This window comes from Plodia interpunctella, chromosome 7, assembly GCF_027563975.2.
Source record: "Plodia interpunctella isolate USDA-ARS_2022_Savannah chromosome 7, ilPloInte3.2, whole genome shotgun sequence".
Classification (NCBI taxonomy): Eukaryota; Metazoa; Arthropoda; class Insecta; order Lepidoptera; family Pyralidae; genus Plodia; species Plodia interpunctella.
Window position 1 is genome coordinate 10477502 of NC_071300.1, and position 23559 is coordinate 10501060.

The following is a 23559-nucleotide window of genomic DNA, read 5'->3' on the forward strand; positions in this document are numbered from 1 at the left end:
GTAGATAAATTAATGTAAATATATTTAATTAATATTCACTTTTCAGTCTGTCGCTGCAACAGAAAGGGATGCAAGTATACTAAAAGAAAGAGACGTAGTGCAGATTTCTTTTTCTGTTATATGCATGCATCACTTTCTTTTAACAAGTTACAGTGGCAGTGGGGACTCTTTAATAAAACAAAAGAAAATTCCGTACCAATTTTATTTATACAAAATATCAAAAATTGGTAAGTAACATATTCATCTATATCACTTTTGGGTGGTTCTCAGGGCGTTTCGATCGAATGCGGCCGCGCTGTCATTACGATCCGTCAATTTTCTTGAGTAAGGAATCATTTCGAAAATCAATCATTCATAAAATTTATATTACCACAGTACAGATTAGTTTAAAGGCAGACAGTAAAACTATTGACTTTGTTAAAGTTTTAAAAGCGGTCGTAACGCTTTGAGAAACACCCTTTTACGTGTATCTACACATTGCCTACCTTCGACTATGTTACAGCATAACATGCTCATTTATAAAAATAACAAAATTGTTAAAATTATTCACTATTTAACCATTTTGCTACTAGTTAAAATATGTCGTCCTTATCATTCATTCTAGGTTACATTAGGCGTAAGAATGAGACGGCAATCATATAGTAAAAGTTATATAACATTTAGAACTCTTAAACTGCCAGATATTTTACTAATTGTGATAAAAACTACGACTATGATATCGACAAAAACAATAGTTGAAAAAGACTTAAGAAATACAACAATATTGGTAATTTGTGACGATGTTGAACCTCAAATCAAATTATTTATTTTATCTTATTGCACGTTATTACGTTATTGGAAGTTAACAATTGATGGACTTCAAGATATAACAAAAAAAAAAATTGCGTACACAACCATTTAAACGTCGAAAATATATCTACCTAATATATTTACGTAAAGAAACCAGCGCGTTTTGTTTTTCATCAATATTTATTTTCGTTATTATCGGTTTAAAAAATAAATCAATTATATCATTCATGACTTAATGACACATAGCAAAATATGAATAAACCTGTATATAAAACATGTGTTTTAAAAGCATTTCATGTAAATTAACACTTACATTATTGCAACGCATTGATCTATATAAATAAGTACTTCACTATATTATTTCTAATACATTTATATCATGATTAGACTATTCACAACAGGAAAGCATTGGTATAAATAAAATATTATAACTTTCTGTCATAATAAAATAATAATATTTGTAACATAAATACCAGCATATACCTATATCAGTTTATGATAAGAAGCAGTTTCATAAACAACAACAAATATTGCAAACAGTGTAAATAAATCTATACTATTATATAAAGAGGTAAGCGTTTATGAGTTTGTATGTTTGAGGCGGGTAATCTCTAAAACTACCGAACCAATTTCAAAAATCCTTTCACCATTAGAAAGTTACATTATCCAAGATATATTTTACCTCAAAATCGCCACTGGAGCGAAGCCCCGGGCCACATCTAGTCATTATCATAATGGGACAATATAGGTTTCATTTTTTCAATGTATATTAAAATAACATATGATATGATGAGGAAATCTATATGGGATGAGATTACATTGAAATATTCTATATGTAATTTTTTCAATGACATGCATTTTTTTAATTTCATTTTCCAACAATTTATTGTATAACTAGATGTTGCCTGGGTCTTCGCTCCCGTGGGAATTTTGATATAAAATATAGCCTATAGCAATCTTGGACAATGTACCTTTGTAATGGTGAAACAATTTTTGAAATCGGTTCGGTAGTTTCGGAGATTAACCGCCTCAAACGTACAAACTCACAAACGCATACCTCTATATAATAATAGTATTGTCAAAATCATTGTCAATTTCGTAACTTAAAAATCGATTTACAAAATTGTAACCTAGTTTCGAACTTAGCAAAAAATACTGCCAACATCTAAACCTAAGAATTTTTAAAAATATATTTTGCACCTTATCACTGAGGTTTAAAGTAGCATTTCCAGTGGCGTACAACCACATAATTAACGCTGCCAGATCCAGATACAACCCGGGTGGATTCGGTAACCAATGCGGGAAAAAATATATTATTTTGAAATAATTCTTGATTATCCTGTGCGCATTGATCTCTTAATTGCAATCGCCCGCTGGCATTTCTTTTTAGCTACATATTCAATATATTATAAATATTTAGAATAATATGTAACTTCCACAAGCCAGACTGAATAGGGACTAACGCGAGTGATTTCACCGCTGGGGCGCTAAATATGTTGTGAAAGATTTGTTTTCATATAATAATTTTGTATGAAAACTAAAGTTTGACTACATCAGCCTAGCAGGGAAGCGTTGGTAGTCTAGTGGTCAATACCGTCCACTTGTGATCGAACGGTCCCAGGTTCGAATCCTACTTAAGCCACATGAGTTTATATACCAATATGACTCATGTTTAGTACTTTCCATTTGCTTCCGGTGAATTTGAATTTGAATTTCGAAAAAAATTCCGGTAAAGGAAAACATCGTGAGGAAACATGGATACCGATTGACAGTTTAATTCACTAGTGTCTATGTGACTGCTTACTACCAGATGTTGGTGGGTAGTCGTAAAAGTCACGTCAGATGCCTTTAAACGACTTGAATAAAATCTGCGTTAGCAATAACATATTCGATAAGACAAGAAGCTTTGAATTTACGCGTTAGCCCCCATTAACGATCTTGTAAACAACAAATTCATACTGACAATTGAATATAGTATATAAAAATGACTATACATATGTATTAAACTATGTTGCCAACCGCTAGTCCGGTTTGTGTTTCGTCTCACGCGCAGCATTTTGGTGCGACGTGGGTAGAAAATTTCTGTGTTGTGAGGCAACATTTGGTAGTTGAGCGGGAACCACACAGTACCGCGGGAACCAACCGCGCGGCCCGCGGGACTCCCCCGATCCTATTATCTTTTCGCCGAATAGCCAATGTCTGAAACAAATTATGAATTTAATCAAAACTAGCGGCTAGTTCCGGCTTCGCTCGGGTGAAAAACCGCATGAAAGTCCGTCTAGTAGTTTTAGTTTATCGCGAAGAGACAGACAAACGCAGCAGTGGAATGTGTATATATGTATATGTAAGAGGAAGGATGAGAGAAGCGAAGGACAGAGAAGGATGGCAAAGAGCCTTTCAAAAAGTAGTAGAACTTAATCTAAGCCCTTGACACGACCATATATATATATATATATATATTTGAAAATTTTAATATAAGCCGTATATAGTTAATATGTCAAAAAAATATTTATTATATATATACATATATACACATATTAACTATATACGGCTTATATTAAAATTTTCAAAATTTACAGTTAATTCAAGGAACCTCGGTATATGTTAAACTCCGCGATTTTGTGTTTGTCCAGGGGGAGGATATGAAATGGTAGTAGAAATGGAAAAGTAGGAAAGCGAACACTCAACGGCTATCGAGAAAACGCTCAGATGACAAAGAGAGAAAAACATCGCCAACAGACAGCTGAAAGTGAAAGTTGGTAAACTCACTTCCTCTGCCTGGTGGCCCTGACAGAGTCCCCGGCGGCCAGCGGCAGCCGCGGCTCGTCCGTGCACGGCGCCGCCAGCGCCGCGCGCGGCGCGCTCAGCAGCGGCACCCAGCGCCCGCTGTACTCGCTCACGGCGGAGTACACACGCGAACGAAGGCGCTTGTCCTGCTTCTGACATATTTGCTCCAGCTACGAATTCAAATTCAAAAGTCTTCATCCAATTCGGGATGATTTACATCGCTTGTTGACGTCAACAAAATTATTTAAACTCGTGCTGCAACAGTTAAGCGATGTTTTCTTGAATAGGACGTAATGTAGTACAACTAGCGCCGAACTCGGACAGATTAAGCATGCATGAACATAGCGAAGTTTGTTTGAATAATTTTATTTATCGCAATGAAAAATCGGCAATGTATACCGAATCCGGCCAAAGTTAATAGTGTGGAGCCGGCATAATAATGAATAGAACATAGAGAAAAAAAAAGTAAATTAATAGCGTGCTTAATAATTTTAACAAAATTGATATCATTAGAAAAATGTAAAAAAAAGACCTATTATTTATTTTTTTTACACAATTAAAAATTTGTGAAAAAAAAAAAGAATTTTCACATAAAATACTAAAAATAAAATACTTTCTGTCGCCCGCGACTCCAATTGAAAACACACGGTATTTCGCATTTTTCATGCTGACATCCAAAAATAACACAAATCCCTCACCGTAAGGTCGTACTCTCCGCAGCCTTCCCTGACCGGCCAGCGAAGACCATCTTGCCGTGAGAAGAACACCATTCGGAAGTTCTTCTTCTTCCCCAAGTCGTAAGGGAACACGAAGGGAGGCAACCCTTGCTCTTGATGACGGCACGCGGCCTTCTCCATTATCCAATCTTCAATCGTGGTCTGATTCCTGAGGATGCTGCGAATCTGATGTTGTGCAATAAGATATTGTAATCAAAAATTTAACACGTTATGTCTTCAGTACGTCACAGTGAAAAATAAGGTCACAAGTCACCTTGTCAATTTTGTGAACGCAACAGAATATTGAGTTATTACAATTAATTTTGTGTTGCCGTTATCCGCAGCTCTGCCAAAGACTTTCGTCTTCTTTTAAATATAATACCAAATATACGCGCACCGATTTCCATTCTTCACATCGAATTCACGTATTTTTCCCACCGACATTTTATATTAAGCGTGTAAATTAGCCGAACTTCTAATATTTTCCTCGTCGCCACTGCTAAATAAAAGAGCTGGTATTGTGATACCAGGTCTTTTTCCAGGGCATTTATTGGACTGACGAACGTACAAGAAAGTTATAGCTATTACTATATAATATTACTTATGCATGTTGGTACAGACTTAAAGAGTATGGAAAGTAATATTTTGGATGGAAAAATCACCTGGAAATAAAGCAGCGCTCCGACAGCTAGCACCACGCCGATAGCCATTCCTATACTGAGCAGCGTGAGCAGCAGAGTGGTCAGCGTCATGTAGATCATGGGTTCCCTTCCCGTGCCGTGCCGGATGTACCACACGCGGTGGATAGCGTGGTAAATGCATATTGATAACACCTAGGAAACATTTATGTATTTGTTTCATTCCATCAATCAATTGATTTCTCTGTTATTTTGTCTTCTTTTGGTGCAATTCGGTCTAGAGACCTTTCGAATCCTACTTGTGCCACATGCCCATGCATACCGCTCTGACTCATGTGTGGTAAGTATTAATAAACCAGCACTCACCGGCTTCCAGTGAAAGATGACATGGTGAGGAAACCTGCACACTGGTTGACTATTTCCTTCGCTAGTGTGTATGAAAACAAATTGTCACTAGTGTGTAAATTGTAAATAATTGCCTATAGCGGTCATGTCATGTCGGGATGCCTTTTGCTGACTTGAATTAAATCTTGACAAGTAAAAAATATTGCCTGCTGTGGGAATTACAAAGCTCCTGTCTATCATACAAAGTTATAGTACTAATTAGAAATTATAATCTATTCCTTAACAGTAAAGAATAAAGCTCCTTTTCTGTGTTAACAGTAGTAACAATTTCAAACAAAAACAACACTACCAACTTACAATGGAAGCTTGAAAACATCCAAGCACTGCTACAAAGAGAAACTTAACAAAATATGGATGGTTGTGGTGTCCCACACAACAGTTGATCCACGGACAGTGGTGGTCCAACTTCAGCACGCATCTACCACCTGTTGAACAATTTTTTTTATAATCCTATTAAATCGTAGTAATATTATTAATGCGATAATAAATAAATATATTAGGACAAATCACACAGATTGAGCTAGCCCCAAAGTAAATTCGAGTCTTGTGTTATGGTATACTAGCTCAACGATACTATATTTTATAACAAATACATCTATAGATAAACACCCAAGACCCGGGCCAAACAGAAAAAGATCATTTTCCATCATGACCCGACCGGGGATCGAACCCAGGACCTCTCGGTTCAGAGGGCAAGCGTTTTACCACTGCGCCACCCAGGTCGAGGCGAAAGTTTGTGAGGATGTACATATGTGTATGAATGTTACTCTTTCACGCAAAATCTACTGGACGGATTGCTATGAAATTTGGTACATGGGTAGAATATAACCTGGAATAACAGTAAGAATAGGGTACTTTTTATTCCAAAATTCCCACAGCACAGCTAGTATTTAATAAATGCAAAACTATGAAGTGTTTCTTTGAGAAAACTTTATTGCATGATGAAAACACATTAACGCACATTACGTGCAAGCACAAGGTGTGCTTGCACTGGTGTCACCAAAGACAAATTGGACAAAGATGTATTTTGAGTGTTCGAGGACTAATCACCCGATTAGTCCTCGAACACTCATAATACATAGATACATACACATATACAAAAATAATAATCAATTTGTCACATATATGCAAACAATGAATACACAATCACTCCAAAATTGCTTAGGATTTAAGATAAATTTATTATACAGAGTATAATAAATATAAGTGCTACAGTACATAGGAGTCTTATGTATGATTGTCATTTTGAAAGGTTCCTTTGGGATGCTCATCTGGAAATGAAGGGACAAAAGCAAAATGGCAAAATGACGCCTGTGGAAATACTTTTTTTCTGATCTCTATCCAACTTTCAAATCCAATGGTAACAAAGCAATACATTAACGACTACTATAGCCACTTCAACACCAATGTGTTAGAAAAAGTGATTTACATTGCCTGCAATGATGAGACCTTGGTGCCTTATAACCTTCACAAACATGACAAAACTGCAAGCATTGGGTGTCCTCTTCCTTTTCCTGGAAAAAAAAAGTTTTATAAATATAAATATATTAGGGCAAATCACACAGATTGAGCTAGCCCCAAAGTAAGTTCGAGACTTGTGTTATGGGATACTAGCTCAACGATACTATATTTTATAACAAATACATATATAGATAAACATCCAAGACCCGGACCAATCAGAAAAAGATCATTTTCCATCATGAACCGACCGGGGCTCGAACCCGGGACCTCTTGGTTCAGTGGCAAGAACTTTACTACTGCACCACCGAGGTCGTCAAATTTTAATTAATACTTATACACAATGACAGTTTCATAAGAACCATTACAGAAAATAGTCTAGTGAAGTGACAAAAGACATTTTTTAGCCCTATTATTTTACACCTTATATTTATTTAACCAATAATATGTGTATAAGTTTGTTTGAATGGACAATTGCAACTCCAATTCGAAAACATTCATTAATTCATTTGGTTGAGCTGAAATGTTGTTTACCTACATGTTTAGTTTGGACCAGTATGCATGAGAATAAAAGCTTAAGTGTCAAATATAAATTATTATTTTATCTATTTATTATAAGATTAACTTATATACAACATAAGAGGTACAGCATAAGGTCTCACTTGGTGACTTTGAGGCTTATTTCAAGCATCAACTACCAACAAAATAGCTCCTGCTTCTTTGTCATAACTAAAAACTAAACTTTTTATGAGAGGAAATAAATAAAGTCAACTTACTGGTTTCCACCCCAAAGGCACAAACCCTGGGCCTTCCAATAAAGACTGGAGGAAGTAGTACATAGTTGAGGTTGCAAAGAGCAAGAACACTGCCGCATGAACCGCCCCACCCCGGGATTCTGTTGGTGGCCACCACATCCCCATATGGTGCACCATAGCCCATGTTATAAGTTTTATTATACCTAAAGAGAAAGATTTTATCAATATCTTTACATTATAAACTCAAGATTTATTAAACAGTAAATTTTAATCTATTCTATGCCTGAAATTTATGTTATAGATCAGAAACGATAGATCCTTATCCTTATATATTATAAAAAGAAGTCCCCCCGCGTGTGTAGGTCTGTCGTGTCTGTCAGTATGAACGCGATAAAACTCAAAAACTACCAAACATATTTTTGTACGGTTTTCACCTACAGATAGTGTGATTCTTGAGGAAGGTTTAGGTGTATAATTTATCTACTCGAGTAAAGTTTAGTAGTAGTTTTTAATAATATTTACCTAAAACCGCTATTGGTCCCCAATGGCACAGCCTTCTTATAGGAGAGGAAGCCATATCTGTCTTTTATAGGGACACCACACCAATTTAACTACATAGACTAGAAAAACATTGTTTTATCACAGAATTAAGACAGAAATAATGTAATAAGATAGGCAATGAAATTAACTACTTTGCGATTTATTTACCTAATAATTGTACATATTGACATTTTTGTTTAACGTTATTTTCACAATTTGACGTTTAATAAGTCTTCATGACTATTATGACGGTACATTTTTGTTAGAAATATAATTAATTATGTTCATTGCATACATCCAATCGGTTGAAAGTTTTCTTAAACAATTTTTTCAGAAATAGTCACAAAGAATCAATTTTATAACTGCTTACGTGTTCACAACCCACAGATTTCGTCATTTTTACATGACTTGAATAGTATAAGCAAAAAATAATACACCTGATATGAAAGGAAAATTGTAAAGGTACCTTCAAGCATGGAATTAGTAGGTACTCCGATCCATGCCTTTAAGTTATATGTCTGTGGATTGTACTCCGTGATTGTACTAGAGCGAAGAGCTTTAATTTTATAGAAAGGTATGATTAGTAGAAAACTATATAATAAGGTTGAAAATGGCAATAAATGGACGTGCGTAGCCATATCGAGCGAAACAACGTAAACAAAAACAAAGATTGGTTTGTATGTTTGATAATGTGCCATACATAAGAAAAAAAAAAGAAATATGTCATATCTTATGTCAACACCGGCTACCACGTCACGCAGGCAGTTGTCACATCGTGATATTTTTGTGGCTCTTTAGGGTGTGTGCATTCTTATGTGTTGTGCTACTTATGTGGATTATTAGGTGATATTCTTCTTTTTTACGGGTAAATATTGGTTCAAGTATTAATTCCTATTACATTTCCAAATACGATAATATAGGTACTTCATGTGCCGTGTGTGATTTCTACCCACCGTTTCTATTCTCATAGATTGCCCGCCGGTGATTGTAATTTTATTATAATTGCTTGTTCTGAACAATTTTGTGAGAAAATACACAGAACATTATAGTGAACATGGATGGACGGAGATTTTCTGCGTAGAGAGCTGTTCCCTCGGACACGATTTAAGTGGAAATATCACGCGGCACGGGAGTACTTGTACCAGTAGTCCGGGCTGGATCTCGTGCACTTTTCTTATTTATGAGATTTTTCTCTTTTCAGATATTGAGCCCAAACCGCCAAGATGCCGAAATCGGTGAGTTTCCTATTTGTTTGTTATGAATGGTTAGGTAACGCGCGTACTCTGGCTAAACGCTTGTTACTCGCGTTGTATGCGTGATTTTGCTGATTTCACCATCGCAATGTGCTCAAACGACACATTAAGTCAATGGACAAACAGTAAAATTTTCTAATTACTGTATACCATTGCATAGTAACCACCTCTACCCTATTGTTGAGATAAATGTAATTTCTTGTTATAACACTAAAATATGTTAAGTAAAAGTGTCTTATTAGAAGTGTTTCATGTCAAACATTATAGGTTATCAGCAAAGTAGAGCAGATAAGGTGATACAGTCATTCAGATTATGTCATCTTAGTAGGAAAAAAATAGAAGTGTTTAGATAAATGCATGCTATGATGTTGACTGTATGATGCTGCTTTAATCTTATTTTTTAGCTTATTCTTTTAGATGTTTTAAACAATGAGATACTAAATTGATATTTCAGTTACTATATACTTAGAGAGATATGTTTAGGGTCTTATATTTAGATCAAAAACCTGTACTTTTACCTGTATCTTCTCTGTATAATGTATAGAGGAATTGACTTCCTCACATGTCACCTGTACTTACTTATTATCTATGTAACACCTAACATTTCCACTTGTGACATTGCAATAAATGAATCTGAATCTGAATCTGACTTATGGAGAAAACCCCAGATAAGTTTATTCAACAGGAATAAACTTATCATGAAAAAATATGTCAAAATTGTTGCCATCAATTCTGACCGCAGCTGCAAGTATACATGGCGTTCTTGACATATACCATAATTATTTCCCAGCGTGAAATAAATGTTAGGATATTGTTTTTAACATCTACCTTACAAAGTGCAAATGCACCGGTCAAAGAATTCTTTTATATTGTCTCGATTCTGGGTGAAATCTAATGAATCCATAAAATAGACGAGATATTACTTACTTTTATCCTAGATTGATAGTTCTTAGTGTGATAAATTATTTCATGAATGAAGGTAATCAGTAAATTTCACATTTAATGAGAAAATTATTTTATAAATTCTGGTATTTGCACTAAGTAGAGATTTCTGATAAGTCATGTAATACTGCCTTCGTGGCATTGCTATTTGTGTAATTCTGCATAGTAATGTAGTATGTTCTTATTGCTTGTATGGCTTTAATTATGGGATAATATGTAGAACGCATGCATCTATTATTCATTAAATTATTAAAGGTCCCTGTATCATTTTCTATTCTTCTTTGGAATTTTCAATTTTAGACATTCTTGACATAATTTACCAAATTGTTACAAATGTTTATAAACTTAGTTTCTTTTACTTGAGACCAAAATTAAATGGAAATTATTTTAAATTTCCCAAATAAATCTGGATATAGTGAAATAATCAATTAGATATAACTTGACTATGTTTTACATGTTTGATTGAGAGCAAATATATAACATTTAATTACTTGAACTTTAATCACATCAATTTGAAGGTCATGATATGAAACATAACATGTATACATACAAATTATGCATTATTATTTTTCTCAAACCGATAAGTGTTTGTGTTAGACTCATATATGTATTTAATTTAACTTTTTTTTTGCAGATACTTAGTTATTTAAGCAACGCATTAGATATGGGTGGTGGTGGCAATGAGTTGGTTAGTTTTGTGTGTTTGTTTGTTCCACTTTGTCCAGAGTGTCCGTCCCTTGTGTCGTCTGCACGTTTTCTTTGTGGTAAAAACAAGCTAGATCCCATTGCTGCCTTTCATAGGTCATTTTTATTATTTTGTTGTTTCTTTTTATCTTTTTTCTTTACGATTCATTAAGTTTTTATGTCCCTCATTATATAAAATCATATAAATTCATAACATATTGTAATGTAAGATTTCATTAGGTTGAGGGTGGCCTTTAAGATGGTTTTAGGGCTTAAACTTAGCTTACATACAGAGTACTTTTAACGTATTATTACTGCTATTAAATTATTTAGGTACAGTCCATCACTTGTCACATTGCCTTACTTGAAACCCTGTGCGGCGAATTTACAATAATTTTGCGTATGTTGATTTGGTGTGGACTGTACAAAAATGTAAATTATCATTTGCGAATGCATTCACATGCAGCAAAGAGGTAGACTATATAGCAATCCATTTTGTTATGTCATTGTCAACTTTAGTATCTTTGCAGTGCAATGGTCAAATATAATATAAATTAGGTCAGAAATTAGAGCTTCACACTTTTGCACGTCAATTTTTAAATTTAATTTCCCAAAAAGCTACAAACTACTTCATAAAACGATTCGTCAGTCATCATATCTGAGCACCATGCTATCTGTCGCCAGAAATATTGTGTAATGGCAAAGCAAAGCCTCCGCAAGTGTGTCAGAGGAAGGAAACGAAAGTGGGCCGCGCTTTATCTAGTTAGTGGACACTGCACCCGCCTCATAGGGCTGCCAAGGGAATGGAATGAGTTTCTTCAGTGTTCGTTCTATATAACTATGAAAGTAGTTGCGCTAATAATGCTAAGAACACAATGGAGTTGTCGTCTGGATATAAAATAAAATGTAAAAATGCATTCACGTAATGAAACGCGACTTTAATTGCAACTTTTTTATAGTAACACTTAGTATTTTTTTTGTTCTCATTAGGGTATAATTAAAACGCTCTCTGACTACAACATTTGTGACGTCAATTGTGCCCTTTGTTATACAAACCCTATATAATATATTTTGTTTTCGACACATGGAAAAAATATCTGATTTAACTTGCTGGCAATTACCCTATTCAATATTGCCCTTATGGCCGATGTACAGAACATCAAGTTACCCTACATGAACATCTATGGCGCGCTAATAGTTGCCAGTTTGCAATGAATTTGGGTAGGTTTATGTGCTGTTGACTGTACACCCACTGCGTAAGCGTGCGTAGTGGCTGACAGCATAACACAATTTCATGTTGTGCATGGTGTGCACCCGTCTTTATTTCATAAATTCCAATCATGTGTGCGTATATATCTAATAGTTGTATTATATCAATTAGTTACTAATTAAATGGTGGCCTTAATCTAATCGTCATAAAATTTCACGTGTCTCACGACAACATGTATTTAACATTTTAGACTGATAAGAAAAGATAAAACAATTAGATTGATTTAAATGCTGAAATTCTTATAATTTGGTGTTTTATACATATTGAATTGACGATCTGCAAATTAAATTGATGAAAAGTTGCTTCATGTGGTATCCCCTTGAATAAATAACCAACATGAAAATAGCTACTACTTAAGTTATGCTAAACTGTCTTATCTATATACCAGAAATCCTCTTTACCCGCATCTTACTTTACAATTTCAGCTAGTAGTTTGTGGCTTTAAGAGAAACATTACAAGTTTAACTCAAATCGGAAGTGAAAAAGTGTCTGTAAGGGCCTATTTCGGAATAAATGCGTAGACTTTCGGAATTCCTCAAAATTATTAAAAAAAAAAAAAAACAAATTTATTACAATTTCGCGCGTGCTCGATTCGCACTTGTCCGGATTTTGGAATTATTGCAATGTGACTCAGGTATTTTCGATAGCACTCTGTTATGTCCTGTGATGTTAGTCAACCGACGCATGACGTTAGGACTCAGTTACGTATCACTTAGCACATTCGGAAGGTTGGAGCTATCATATTATTTTATTAGGACCTTATATTTAAACATTTTACTCATGTTTCTTATACGCATAATTATATTTGAGCAAGAAATATTATTTATTACATTGGTCTTTAGGTTTTATCCAAAGATTCGTCTATTTTCGCTCGAACGCCGATATACCATTTAGAATCTAAATTTTCAAAATATTATGAAAAACTGGCTGAAAATAAGAGAAAATTAGTTTTGTTGTAAATATACGGAAAATACTCTTTCAGTTTCATTAATTAATGTTAAAAGTCAGATGAGTCAGTCCTGTCGCTTGACAAACTATCGAATAGATAACTGCAAACTACTTACTATTAACTAATATGCGGGTAACAGCTGGACAACTAAATAGTTCTGAACTTTTTTAATCCCACTCATGATTCTGTGACTAAATCAGTGCAGTATATATGTTGATTGGACATCCACATCGCGACTCGTCCTCGACGAAGGAATGAACGAAGCCATGTAAAGTGCCAGCTTTAGAAATACACAGTTACCGCAGCAAACGAATTTAAACAAGTTTGTTATAATAAATTAGATTTTTCCTGCGATTGTTTTTGTCTCAAGTTGAATAGGTGCTGAGATTAAGACTACCTACAGTTGTGCCCATAGACGTATATGTAATTTCGGAATTTATTCCCAAAAAGTCCGGCGCGAACCGGTTTGTTCTATATCTTGCGTATCAGCGTAGGAGTTGTACCTCTAGACAAGCTGGGCCTGTGAAGCCTGCGATCTATTTCCACTTTTGTCTATAAGTGACTTTATATGACGCATAGTTGGGGGTTATCTCTGATCGAATTTACAACGTTTTGCTTGTTTCTTAGACTGTGACCTTGAATTAGTATTTGATCGCTACTTTATGGTCTAAGTATACCAAAGTAGGTCAGGTCATACAAACACTTTGCCATTAAACTCGGATCTTGGTAAACACCATCAACATAACAATACATACCGTCATTTTGCATATTATCTCGAAGGAAATCTTTCAATTCCCTATTACATATTTTCCTTTTAATGTTCTCGCCACAAAGTTACTATGTTTGCTACCAAAAGAAGTGGACTGAATTATGACGTGTTTGAATCTTGAAGTGAATTCTGACGACCTTTATACAATCGATTCAAGAAATGACCAGTAAATACGACCGAGTTTTATTCGAAAGTTTGTGCGCTCCGTTTTCCAGGAGCACTATTTGTTTTTTATATCGTCTCGCCGCTCGTTTCATGAGTTATCATGAAACGAGCGGCGAGACGAATTACTTTCGTTCATCTCGCAGGTCATGTTGCATGAAATATTACTCGCCACACCGGTTGTAATAAAATCTTTAAAGAAACTGAAGCTTTGGTCACCTTGATCATAAAATTCGACGTACTTACTGGAATCAAACCTGAGACAATGCTGAATTAGCACATTAACCCAATACGCTACGGAGGATGGATTTAAGCGAACAAACAAAGCCTCGTTGCGTAGGCTCGATTGGATCACGATTCAATATAGACGCTGAAAAAAAAAGTCGAAACCGCAAGCGGTCATCAGCGAATCTTATTCGCTAGCTTCCTCATCCTCAAAGCGCAAGACAGAGACGCAAGGTTGTAGGACTTCGCCCGCGTGCACGATCGTACGGCCTTGGGCTCGGGGCGCGCCGGTGCGCAGGCGCATCCCCGCGGTCGCGACCGTTCAGTTCAAACACAAACGCCGCGTCAAACAGACGCGGCTCTAGTGCCGCCTACCCCTTTTACTTACCTTTACCCCGAATTGTGTGTGTGACTATTTGCCAGTGCCTGTGAAATACTAAAACAACACCATGGTCGCTGGAGGAAAACAGGTAGTTACATAACAGCGCTATCGGCTGATAACGTAAATTATTGTTAGATTTATTTGCATTTTTATAGTTAACGCAATTGGATATTTTAATTAATGTAAAGGTTTTCCCCAAAATCGGACATTGTAGATAACAGCGATTTGAACGGCCAAAACTACATGAAAAAGTAAATGACTTTTACTTTTACGTGATGTTCCACTTCCTATATCACGATTTTGAAAGACACCATAGCAACAGTGAAACACTTAACATCATTGCTAAACATTTCGTCAACTGAATAAATTTGTATAAGTATAGATTTCTATGTAATATGTTGACTCAAATCATGAGTTACGCTGATGTCATCGTCATAAATTCAAGCCAACTCGATGGTTTCGCCTTTAGCTTTATTATTTATTTTGCATTGTGCAAACGGTTTTAACCGTCGCTTCGTTCCCCATCCTTATCCTTCCCGTCTTCGAAGAAAGAGAAGGACGTTTTTCCTGTTTCGCTCAGGGTCCCATTCTCGCTTTCCTTCAGACTCTGTAAAGTTAGAGAATATTCGTGATATACAGTTTATACTATTTCTGTATTGTTATCGCCAAGGACTTTTTATGGCATCATTACTATTTTATTTGAATTATCGCTTACGTAAGCAATAGTTACTACAGCTGCTTGAAGGCATGATTCTGTTTATCGAATACGTGAATTTTAATGGATTAATCTAATCATTGTTTGCTATTCAGATACCTTAGATTTCACTACTGATTGAATATTTTGCTAAGTATCAGGGCGCTTTCGCTCTCGTTTATGTTTACCCGGATATAAAAAACTTAGTTCTCATTCAAATTCATTAGTTGTCATCGCAAAAAAGTAGTGGCTAAGCAGTAAATTATTGAGTTGCAGAAAGTCTAGACAGTATTCAAAAAATGTTAATGCAAATTATTATTGCAAGAATGTTAAAACTGACAATATTAGTCGAAACGGATGCTTTGCGTGTCGGTGTGTGTTCATTGTTATGTCACAAACAGTATACTTGTCTAGCTATAACTTTACAGCGTGTGGGGCGTCGTCTTGACGCTAAGCGAGGGAGATCTTCAAGGTTTTCCATTTTTTTCTTGTCTGTCTTAATGCATTATTGTAGAGGTACAATCTACTACATGTCAAGCTGGGGTAACTTATCATGCATTTCTAAGGCGGCGGTAATAGCGACTAATTTGCAATGGATTTATATAAGTTGACGTGCTGTTGTACCGTGACGTATATTAGTCATTTTCATAAATTATGAGGCATTTTAACAATATCCTGTTACAATGACGAATCCTTTTGATATTCCAATTCGTTCGACTTCTGTTCAAAAAATTATCTCCCCCACACCTCACCCATTATTAAACCCACTGTAATTTTCACAATACAACCTGTATTGCTTTACATAATGTACTGCAATTAGCATACAATATCCAGTTGTAAAAGCTGTCTGTTAATCTTTAATATATTAATGTGTACATTCATAAGTGTAAGGTATTTAGAATTCTAGACAACATTCAGCAGTTTAATTTCTTCAATTGTTTCTCAAATTCGTAGGTTTAGATGATTACATAGTATTAAGTCATTATCTTACCTAAACAATTCTATTACCAGCAATAACCAACCACAAGCATTTAAAGCCATGACTTCACTAAGTACCATCCACCTGTGGTCACGTGCGAGTACCACGTCACTCATTCATGACATTTATGTCTGTATGTACTTGAATGTAGTTTGACGGTCGCCATGCTCTCTGGCCATGTAGCGCCGTTTCACTTGGTTTCACTCGCACACCACTGCGATTTCTACACTTGGACCCATTTCTTTTTCTATCAGCTTTTCAAATTCGCCAAGTTTTACTTTCGCTTCGGAATTTTGGAACTTGTCTGTTGGTTTTAGAGCACATTCATTTATTGCACCTTTTTAATTGGATTTTTGATCTTAATTTTGATGCCTTTCGTTTATTACACCTCATTGTTTTAATTGGATAACCATCTTGCTGTTGTATTTTCGAAGATAGTATTTTTCAACAGATTTGAATTACTTTTTGTTCTCTTTTCTCTTCACAAAATCGGTAATGATAATCATTGTTGCTTCAATTAGATAATCCAGATTATTCAATATCTAATTTGAAAACAATAATTACAATATAAACAATACATGTCGAGGTTAGATTGGTATATTTAGTTAACTACATTAGTATTAATACTGATTCATCTCCGAATTACATTGCATCCATCGTCACTTCCTCAGCACCATTTTGGATATTAGTTTTTACATCCACCCCGACACGTGATGAGCGCAACAGTTGCCGGATCCACGTGATCCCACCTGTCGCATGCACCTGCCCTCGCCGTCGCGTTGTACCCCAATTTATAGATAACTTAGCCAAATGTCGTATTAGTATTATAAGAGATTATCGTGCATCTGTTTTTATATACTTTTATGCGTTAAATATATATTGACAAATCATACAGATTGACTTATTTGATGTGTCGTATTTGTCGTTCATGGTTTGATTACCGGCGAATAATAAAATTCGAAAATGGTTTTGAGACGAAATAATTGATCTATTGGCTTTTATTGTGTGAACATTGGAGGATGCACTTTATACCTGACTCTTTAAATGTTTCATCCAAAATATTCATGATTATGAAGGAGATGTCGAACCGTAATGACTTTCTGTAGAAACAGCTTCGCCCCATATAATTATAGTCATATTCTATATAATAAGGCAAAGGGATTGTTTTCCTGTAAGTCTTGAAATAGAGTAGTAGCTATTAAAATAATCGCATAATGAGCACCATTACGTAATGAAACGTCTGAAATTAACCTAATTTGTGTTATTATACGTGCTTGACAAGTTGTAATATCAACCTTCGTTACCTTGGCAACTTCCTATTTATCTTGTTGTCGTGAAGTTTTCTGATGATGTCAGTCTTTTCATGGATGTAGCAGCTGATTATTGTATTTTAATTAATATAACAGAAAGCCTACTACGAAACTGTCCACATGCTAGTCCTTTCCCATATCGTGTACGCATCGTGTAAAAGAAGAGAGAAAGTGTGGACGCAGAATCTTATCAGTAAAATACATTGCAAAACGACTTAATCTCTTCCATTTTTAATAGTACACCTCAACAAGGTAAAAAGTATTAAAGTAAATGGACATGTTTGTAACCAAAGGCGAGAGGAGAGAGGAAGAGAATCTAAACGTCTCTAGTGGTTTAAGTCTATATCGCCTAGTGACATAAGAACAAAATATTTTTTTTAATAAGGCAGTTTTTAACCTTTTTAAGAATAAGATAGACTGTTAGAAAGTTATCATAAACTTATAAATCTTGTAAATATAGGCAAGTTATAATAATGTTCATTAAAAAGTATACAAACTCACAATACGTTTTCACTTACATTATGTCCGTCACGTACGGACAACAAAACGGACATTAACTAGATAAAGCTAACATAGAAACAGCACATAAATAGCGAAATAGATTGAAATGAAAACCCAACGATGTAATACCATCTACGGCACACCAACGTGCTAAAATTCACTTTAAATTCGACTTTATTACATCAGCGTAAGGTCGTGAAAGGTAACGTGGCATGCAGTCGGCTGTACACAGTACGATGTATTAATCCTATTAATAGAATAGAGCCTCACATGGTCGACATACGTAATTTGCTTCGGTCATGTATCACCACAGAGCGTATATTTCACGTTATGAATTGAATTGTTTTATTTGAAAACAAGCTGACATTGCTATTTCCAAATATACTTGCTCAAAGAACGATCAAAAATCTTTAGCTACTTATTATGCAAAAATTACGTCCACCATTTTCAAAATTGATGCGTCAACCTCCATGAGTAAACGATCAATCTGATATGATTGATGTAACCAAAATCTCGAGAGATTTACTATAAAACGGTCTAATCTTCTACTTTTTACTGCACAGTGATGTCATCATCATATATTTTTATTCTAATGATGCGTGAGAACATAAGCTATGGTCGTTTCTAAGATATTAATTTGGTTTCTACACCTCATACATATAGTATAAAATCTTCAAGTGCAACTTATGCAACTGATCAACTCTGGATTCTCCATGATACGATAGATCCTAAGACGTAAAAAATTCTAATCTTCCAGTAAATCAATATCTGATCGTACCATTCCCATATTGGATGTTGTATATATGAACTGAATCCATATTCTCATTATAAATAGTTTGTTTTGTGGCCTTTCTTTAATGGCTTTTTGTATTGCCATATAAAATACTGATGCTCTTTCTGATGATTGCATAACTTGAAGTTCCTTCATTTTATAACAGCCAATTTATTGTCTGAAATATCGCATGTAATTGTCAGGAAAATGTCTAGGGCAAATGAATTTTAATTTGCAATTTATTTGCTGTATTGCTCTTCTCCTTTCAGGAATTTACGGAATTCAAAATTAGACAGCATCCTTGTAGTTTTTAGAGTAGGTAACAAACATTTGTCTATCCGACACATACTCTCAGACTTGACGTACTATCAGATCAGTTGTGGATGGAAAAGAACAGTCACTTCTATATTGACGGTACACTACAACCTTGCCCATTTGCGTCGTGCTCCCTTGACACGACGACGTGCGCGTACGAAACCTTTGGGCCTTTGCCACTACCATGCTTAATGACATATCTCCTTTGATTGTCGTGTTAGTTACAACTAAATTGTTTAACTTTACGATACTAGTTTTAGGCTACAACATCGAATCCACCTGAACAGGGAAACTAATTACATTCGTCGGATTTTGTTCTTCCTGACGACTTGTTACTATAGAAACTATTTCCTTCTCGATAAAATCAAATATCATCTTATCATCCTCTGGATTTGTTGTCTTCATTTTGATCAGAGGCGTCGGTGCTTCGTCCATTCAAATTTGAATACGGAGTATTTATTGGAACCCATTTCAACAATTAAATTATTATGTCTATTAAGTCGAATAGAAGAGAATTATTAAGTCGTTAAAAATGGCAAATCATCAAGGATAAATTCTAGATAATGTATATTTGCATTTTGACTGAGAGTTCTTATCTGGTATTTCCCACCTTCGTATCTTATTCAAACATAAGCTAATTTCACAGCACAGACGTAGGCTTCGTTTGCTCGGCCGATAGCTGATAGCGCCCCTCTTGCCGTCATGCTTTGTATGTTTTATTTTTTGATAAATTTTGCTATGTAAACTGATTCATGTTTTTATGAGCTTACTGTTATGGAATATATGCTGTGGCATCCAGTTCTTTCGACCTTTGTACGAATTAAACACGCTATAGACAAATCATGGATTTTTTATGATTCTAAAATGAACAACATAGAAAAATAGATGATGAATATCTCAAAAACATACAGTTTATAAGGCATTATTACAATAATGAAAAGAAAAGTATAAAAAGCTAATTAAAGTACTGTCTAAATAGAAAGTACAAGACACCAAAAAGGCTGAACAAACTGAGCCACATAAATCAGTTTCAGTCTAATTTTACTCCAGCTTTTGGTCTCGTGCCAAACGGATGTTATCTTCCGGGACTCTTGTTTTTATTATATCACAATTTATCGCTACGACTGACAAAATGATTAGTCCATCTTCAGAGCTATTTTTACTGGCAATATGATTTGACGTCATCATTGTACCACGTGACGTACTGTCCTGAGTGAGGTCTGAGTTCTCAAGAGCAGACGGATATGCTGAATCTATTGACGTCATTGATACAACGTTACGTCTTGATTCTTCGCTTGATGGATAAACTGATAATTGGAATAGCAATCAGAAATGGCAATAAAGAAACAAACGAACGTCACAAGTAAGAACGGAAATAAAATGATACAAGTTAATTATCAATCTATACAAATTACAGTGAACGGCGATGAGTGTGCTTGCTAACAATGGTCGTCAAACAGCGATTTTATCAGTAGGATGCTGTTAACAATGGGTCGGGCGTTCATTCATACGCCATCGAGGTCGAGCGAGCCTTGATTCTTCCCCTATTACCCGCACCCGCATCAATTTACATCGCAGAATGTTACAAGGCGATGATGGATTTCAATGAAAATGAGAGTCCTTGTGATGAATAAAAGCAAAAGATAGCAAAGTCACGCACAAAATGTTCTCGTATAATGGATATGAATCAGAGACCATAAGAAAATAATTGATAGATTTTTCTTACATATTTTGTGACTTGTTTACTACTAAACAATTTGATTAAATACTAGTTTTTTTGATGATTTTTTGTTCAATTAACAACACTCAACGGCTGACACTAAGTCTGTATTGTGAGTCCGATAGACGTAGTCTGTGATCACAAGTACAAATATTTACCCGCGCCGGGAATCGAACCCAGGACCTCCAGATAGCGGTCGGGGGCGTGGTGAACACTACGCCACGGAGGTCGCCGCTAAAAATAGCCGATGTACTTTTTCTGCTATATTGTTTATCTTAGTGGGACGTACGACTTCGTAACTTACATTACGTTAAAATTTATCATAACATGCAATCGTATTTATGTAACCTTGAATATCAGTCAGAGGTCAGGAAAACAGGCTTACTTTTGTATTTCACATTCTTGTTTGCTTTTAGAGTATTAACTATGTCACAGCCATTTTTTACCAAGTAATTTTGAATGCACGAATCTTCGTATGTAAGGTAAATCATAAGCTACATCGTGTTTTTCTAAATGTATATATTGTGTACATATATGTACGTGATATAATGTATTTTATGTATGTCCTTTGCCATGTAGGTTTGATTCATGAGGTCAGTCGCGGTTTACACAAGGGCAGTACAATTGTATGGATACATATTGTAGTATCGGTTTTCTTGGTCATTTATTGAAGACATGTCGGTGGTATTATTTCCTGTTTACATCTGTTTAGTATAGTAGATTACTGGCTCTATAATGCATTAGGGTTTTTTATTTGCAAAAGTGTAAACATCGCGAACATTCAAGTTTATTTCTATAGTCGGATGATATTGACAACATAAATCTTTCTTTCATATTATTAAACAAAGTCCTTTGCCGCATTTGTCTGTTAAAAACTACTGCACGGATTTTCATGAATAAGTTTTGGTGTGTAATTTATTATGTTTTTACCCGAGCGAAGCCGGAACGGGCCGCTAGTTTCCAATAAAATCCAAAGTAGGTTCTTGTTATCTGCATGCATGCTTGCATATGCAGTAAACACCTTCGGCCCCGCATGCCGTATCAGCTAATGCCAATAGGTTTACTAAATGCCTTCACAATTTGATTTGCTCTACATTTTGCTCGGTAATAATTCCATTGTTTCGACTCTTGTTGTTTTGTTTGGATTTTTATTTAAGTTATTCATTTTTATTAACGGCAGTCAGTACCTGGCAATTTTTTATGGTTTTGCTTCAATTGCCTGTTATAGCTCGTATAATATTTACAAACATGGTAGACGGTAGGTTATTGTGTTTATACACCATTGGTTTTCCCAATGTTCGTAACTTATTCGTAATTTTAAGAGTTTTTGTGATTGCAATGAATAGTTTTATATTGCATCTTATATTTAAATATTCACCTGTATAAATTCCAAATGAATACCATAACAGTTTTCTACGTGGTGCTAATTACTTGCAGGTCTTAATTATCACTAATTTGACTAAGTATCATGCGGTAACGTGTTGTTGGCAATGACATTTTCCTTGATCTTCAGCGGCCTTGGCGTTGCTGAACTGAAATGCACGACTTCCTTAAAGAAACCAGTTATTATGGCTCTTCACAATCTCCTTAGCTACATTAGCTTCTCATTCACTTACTGTTGCAAAACTAATGATTTTTATTCTTTTAGTTTTGTTACATTTGTATCCAATACAAAATTATCGTTCCTTGCTCTTTATCAGGGTTTGTTTATCCCATCAAAGCTTAAAACATTTTAGATAGGAATTGTAACGTTACATATTTAGATTTACACATTTGCAAAATTAAATTTTATTAAATGGACCTTGGACATACGTATATCTATGCTATATTTTGTCAGCAAATTGTCATTTTTGTATCATCATCGAAATAATAATAACAATCGTCTTTAACTTAGTTTTTTCCTCCAATGTATGTCAATATTGTGGTGGTCACTTTTACTGTTTAACCTAATAACCCATGTTTTTGACAGCTGGGAACATTATACTAAATATCATCGCCAACTTCCAGATGAACGTCCGCGTGACGACGATGGACGCGGAGCTGGAGTTCGCGATCCAGCAGACGACCACCGGCAAGCAGCTGTTCGACCAGGTGGTCAAGACCATCGGCCTGCGCGAGGTCTGGTTCTTTGGCCTCCAGTACACCGACTCCAAAGGAGACTTGACCTGGATCAAGCTGTATAAGAAGGTTAGTGGACATTCGTTGTCGTACGCTCCGATGTAAAGTTAAGTGAATATTTTTTGATCAAAGAGGCACAAAGTTTTATGATCAATTCAAAATCTGTATGTGCGACAAACAAAGATATATCTGTGGTGTCTTCACATTCAGTTTACAGGTGGTAGGTCACGCAAAGCAAGACAAGGCATGCCATTGTCTAGAACCCTAGCACTAAGATTCTTATCTTAATTCTCAAAAACGAAGTCTGTTTTCATCGTCTGTAATACTTTTTACTTTTTTCATGTGTTTGTTAACGTGAATCATGTTTTTGGATGATTTAATAAGCATCACATTACATTGTTCGAGTTAAAAACCGTGATAAATCGA

General features: G+C 35.3%; 2 protein-coding genes across 4 annotated transcripts in view; one reads left to right on the forward strand and one right to left on the reverse strand.

Moving 5' to 3' along the window:
- Nucleotides 1-186: 186 nt before the first annotated feature.
- Nucleotides 187-8304, reverse strand: LOC128671474 (palmitoyltransferase ZDHHC6-like). The gene is made up of 8 exons (XM_053747933.1): nucleotides 8071-8304; nucleotides 7570-7751; nucleotides 6765-6849; nucleotides 5633-5760; nucleotides 4955-5125; nucleotides 4275-4478; nucleotides 3559-3746; nucleotides 187-2988 (listed from the first exon to the last, which is right to left on the reverse strand). Exons 1-8 carry the CDS (start codon nucleotides 8123-8125, stop codon nucleotides 2811-2813), a joined length of 1191 nt encoding a protein of 396 aa, XP_053603908.1. The 5' UTR covers nucleotides 8126-8304; the 3' UTR covers nucleotides 187-2810.
- A 513-nt stretch (nucleotides 8305-8817) lies between these two features.
- The window catches only part of Moe (Moesin), a 41584-nt gene continuing 26842 nt past the window's right edge, over nucleotides 8818-23559 (forward strand). Inside the window, exons 1-4 of one of the 3 annotated variants that reach the window (XM_053747926.2) lie at nucleotides 8818-8953; nucleotides 9290-9323; nucleotides 10918-10971; nucleotides 23023-23202. In XM_053747926.2, coding sequence (XP_053603901.1) covers nucleotides 9312-9323; nucleotides 10918-10971; nucleotides 23023-23202 — 246 coding nt within the window. In that variant the 5' untranslated portion in view covers nucleotides 8818-8953; nucleotides 9290-9311. Of the gene's footprint in view, nucleotides 8954-9289; nucleotides 9324-10917; nucleotides 10972-14652; nucleotides 14813-23022; nucleotides 23203-23559 lie in introns of those variants that run through there. The other 2 variants (XM_053747928.2, XM_053747927.1) reach the window with 2 other exon arrangements.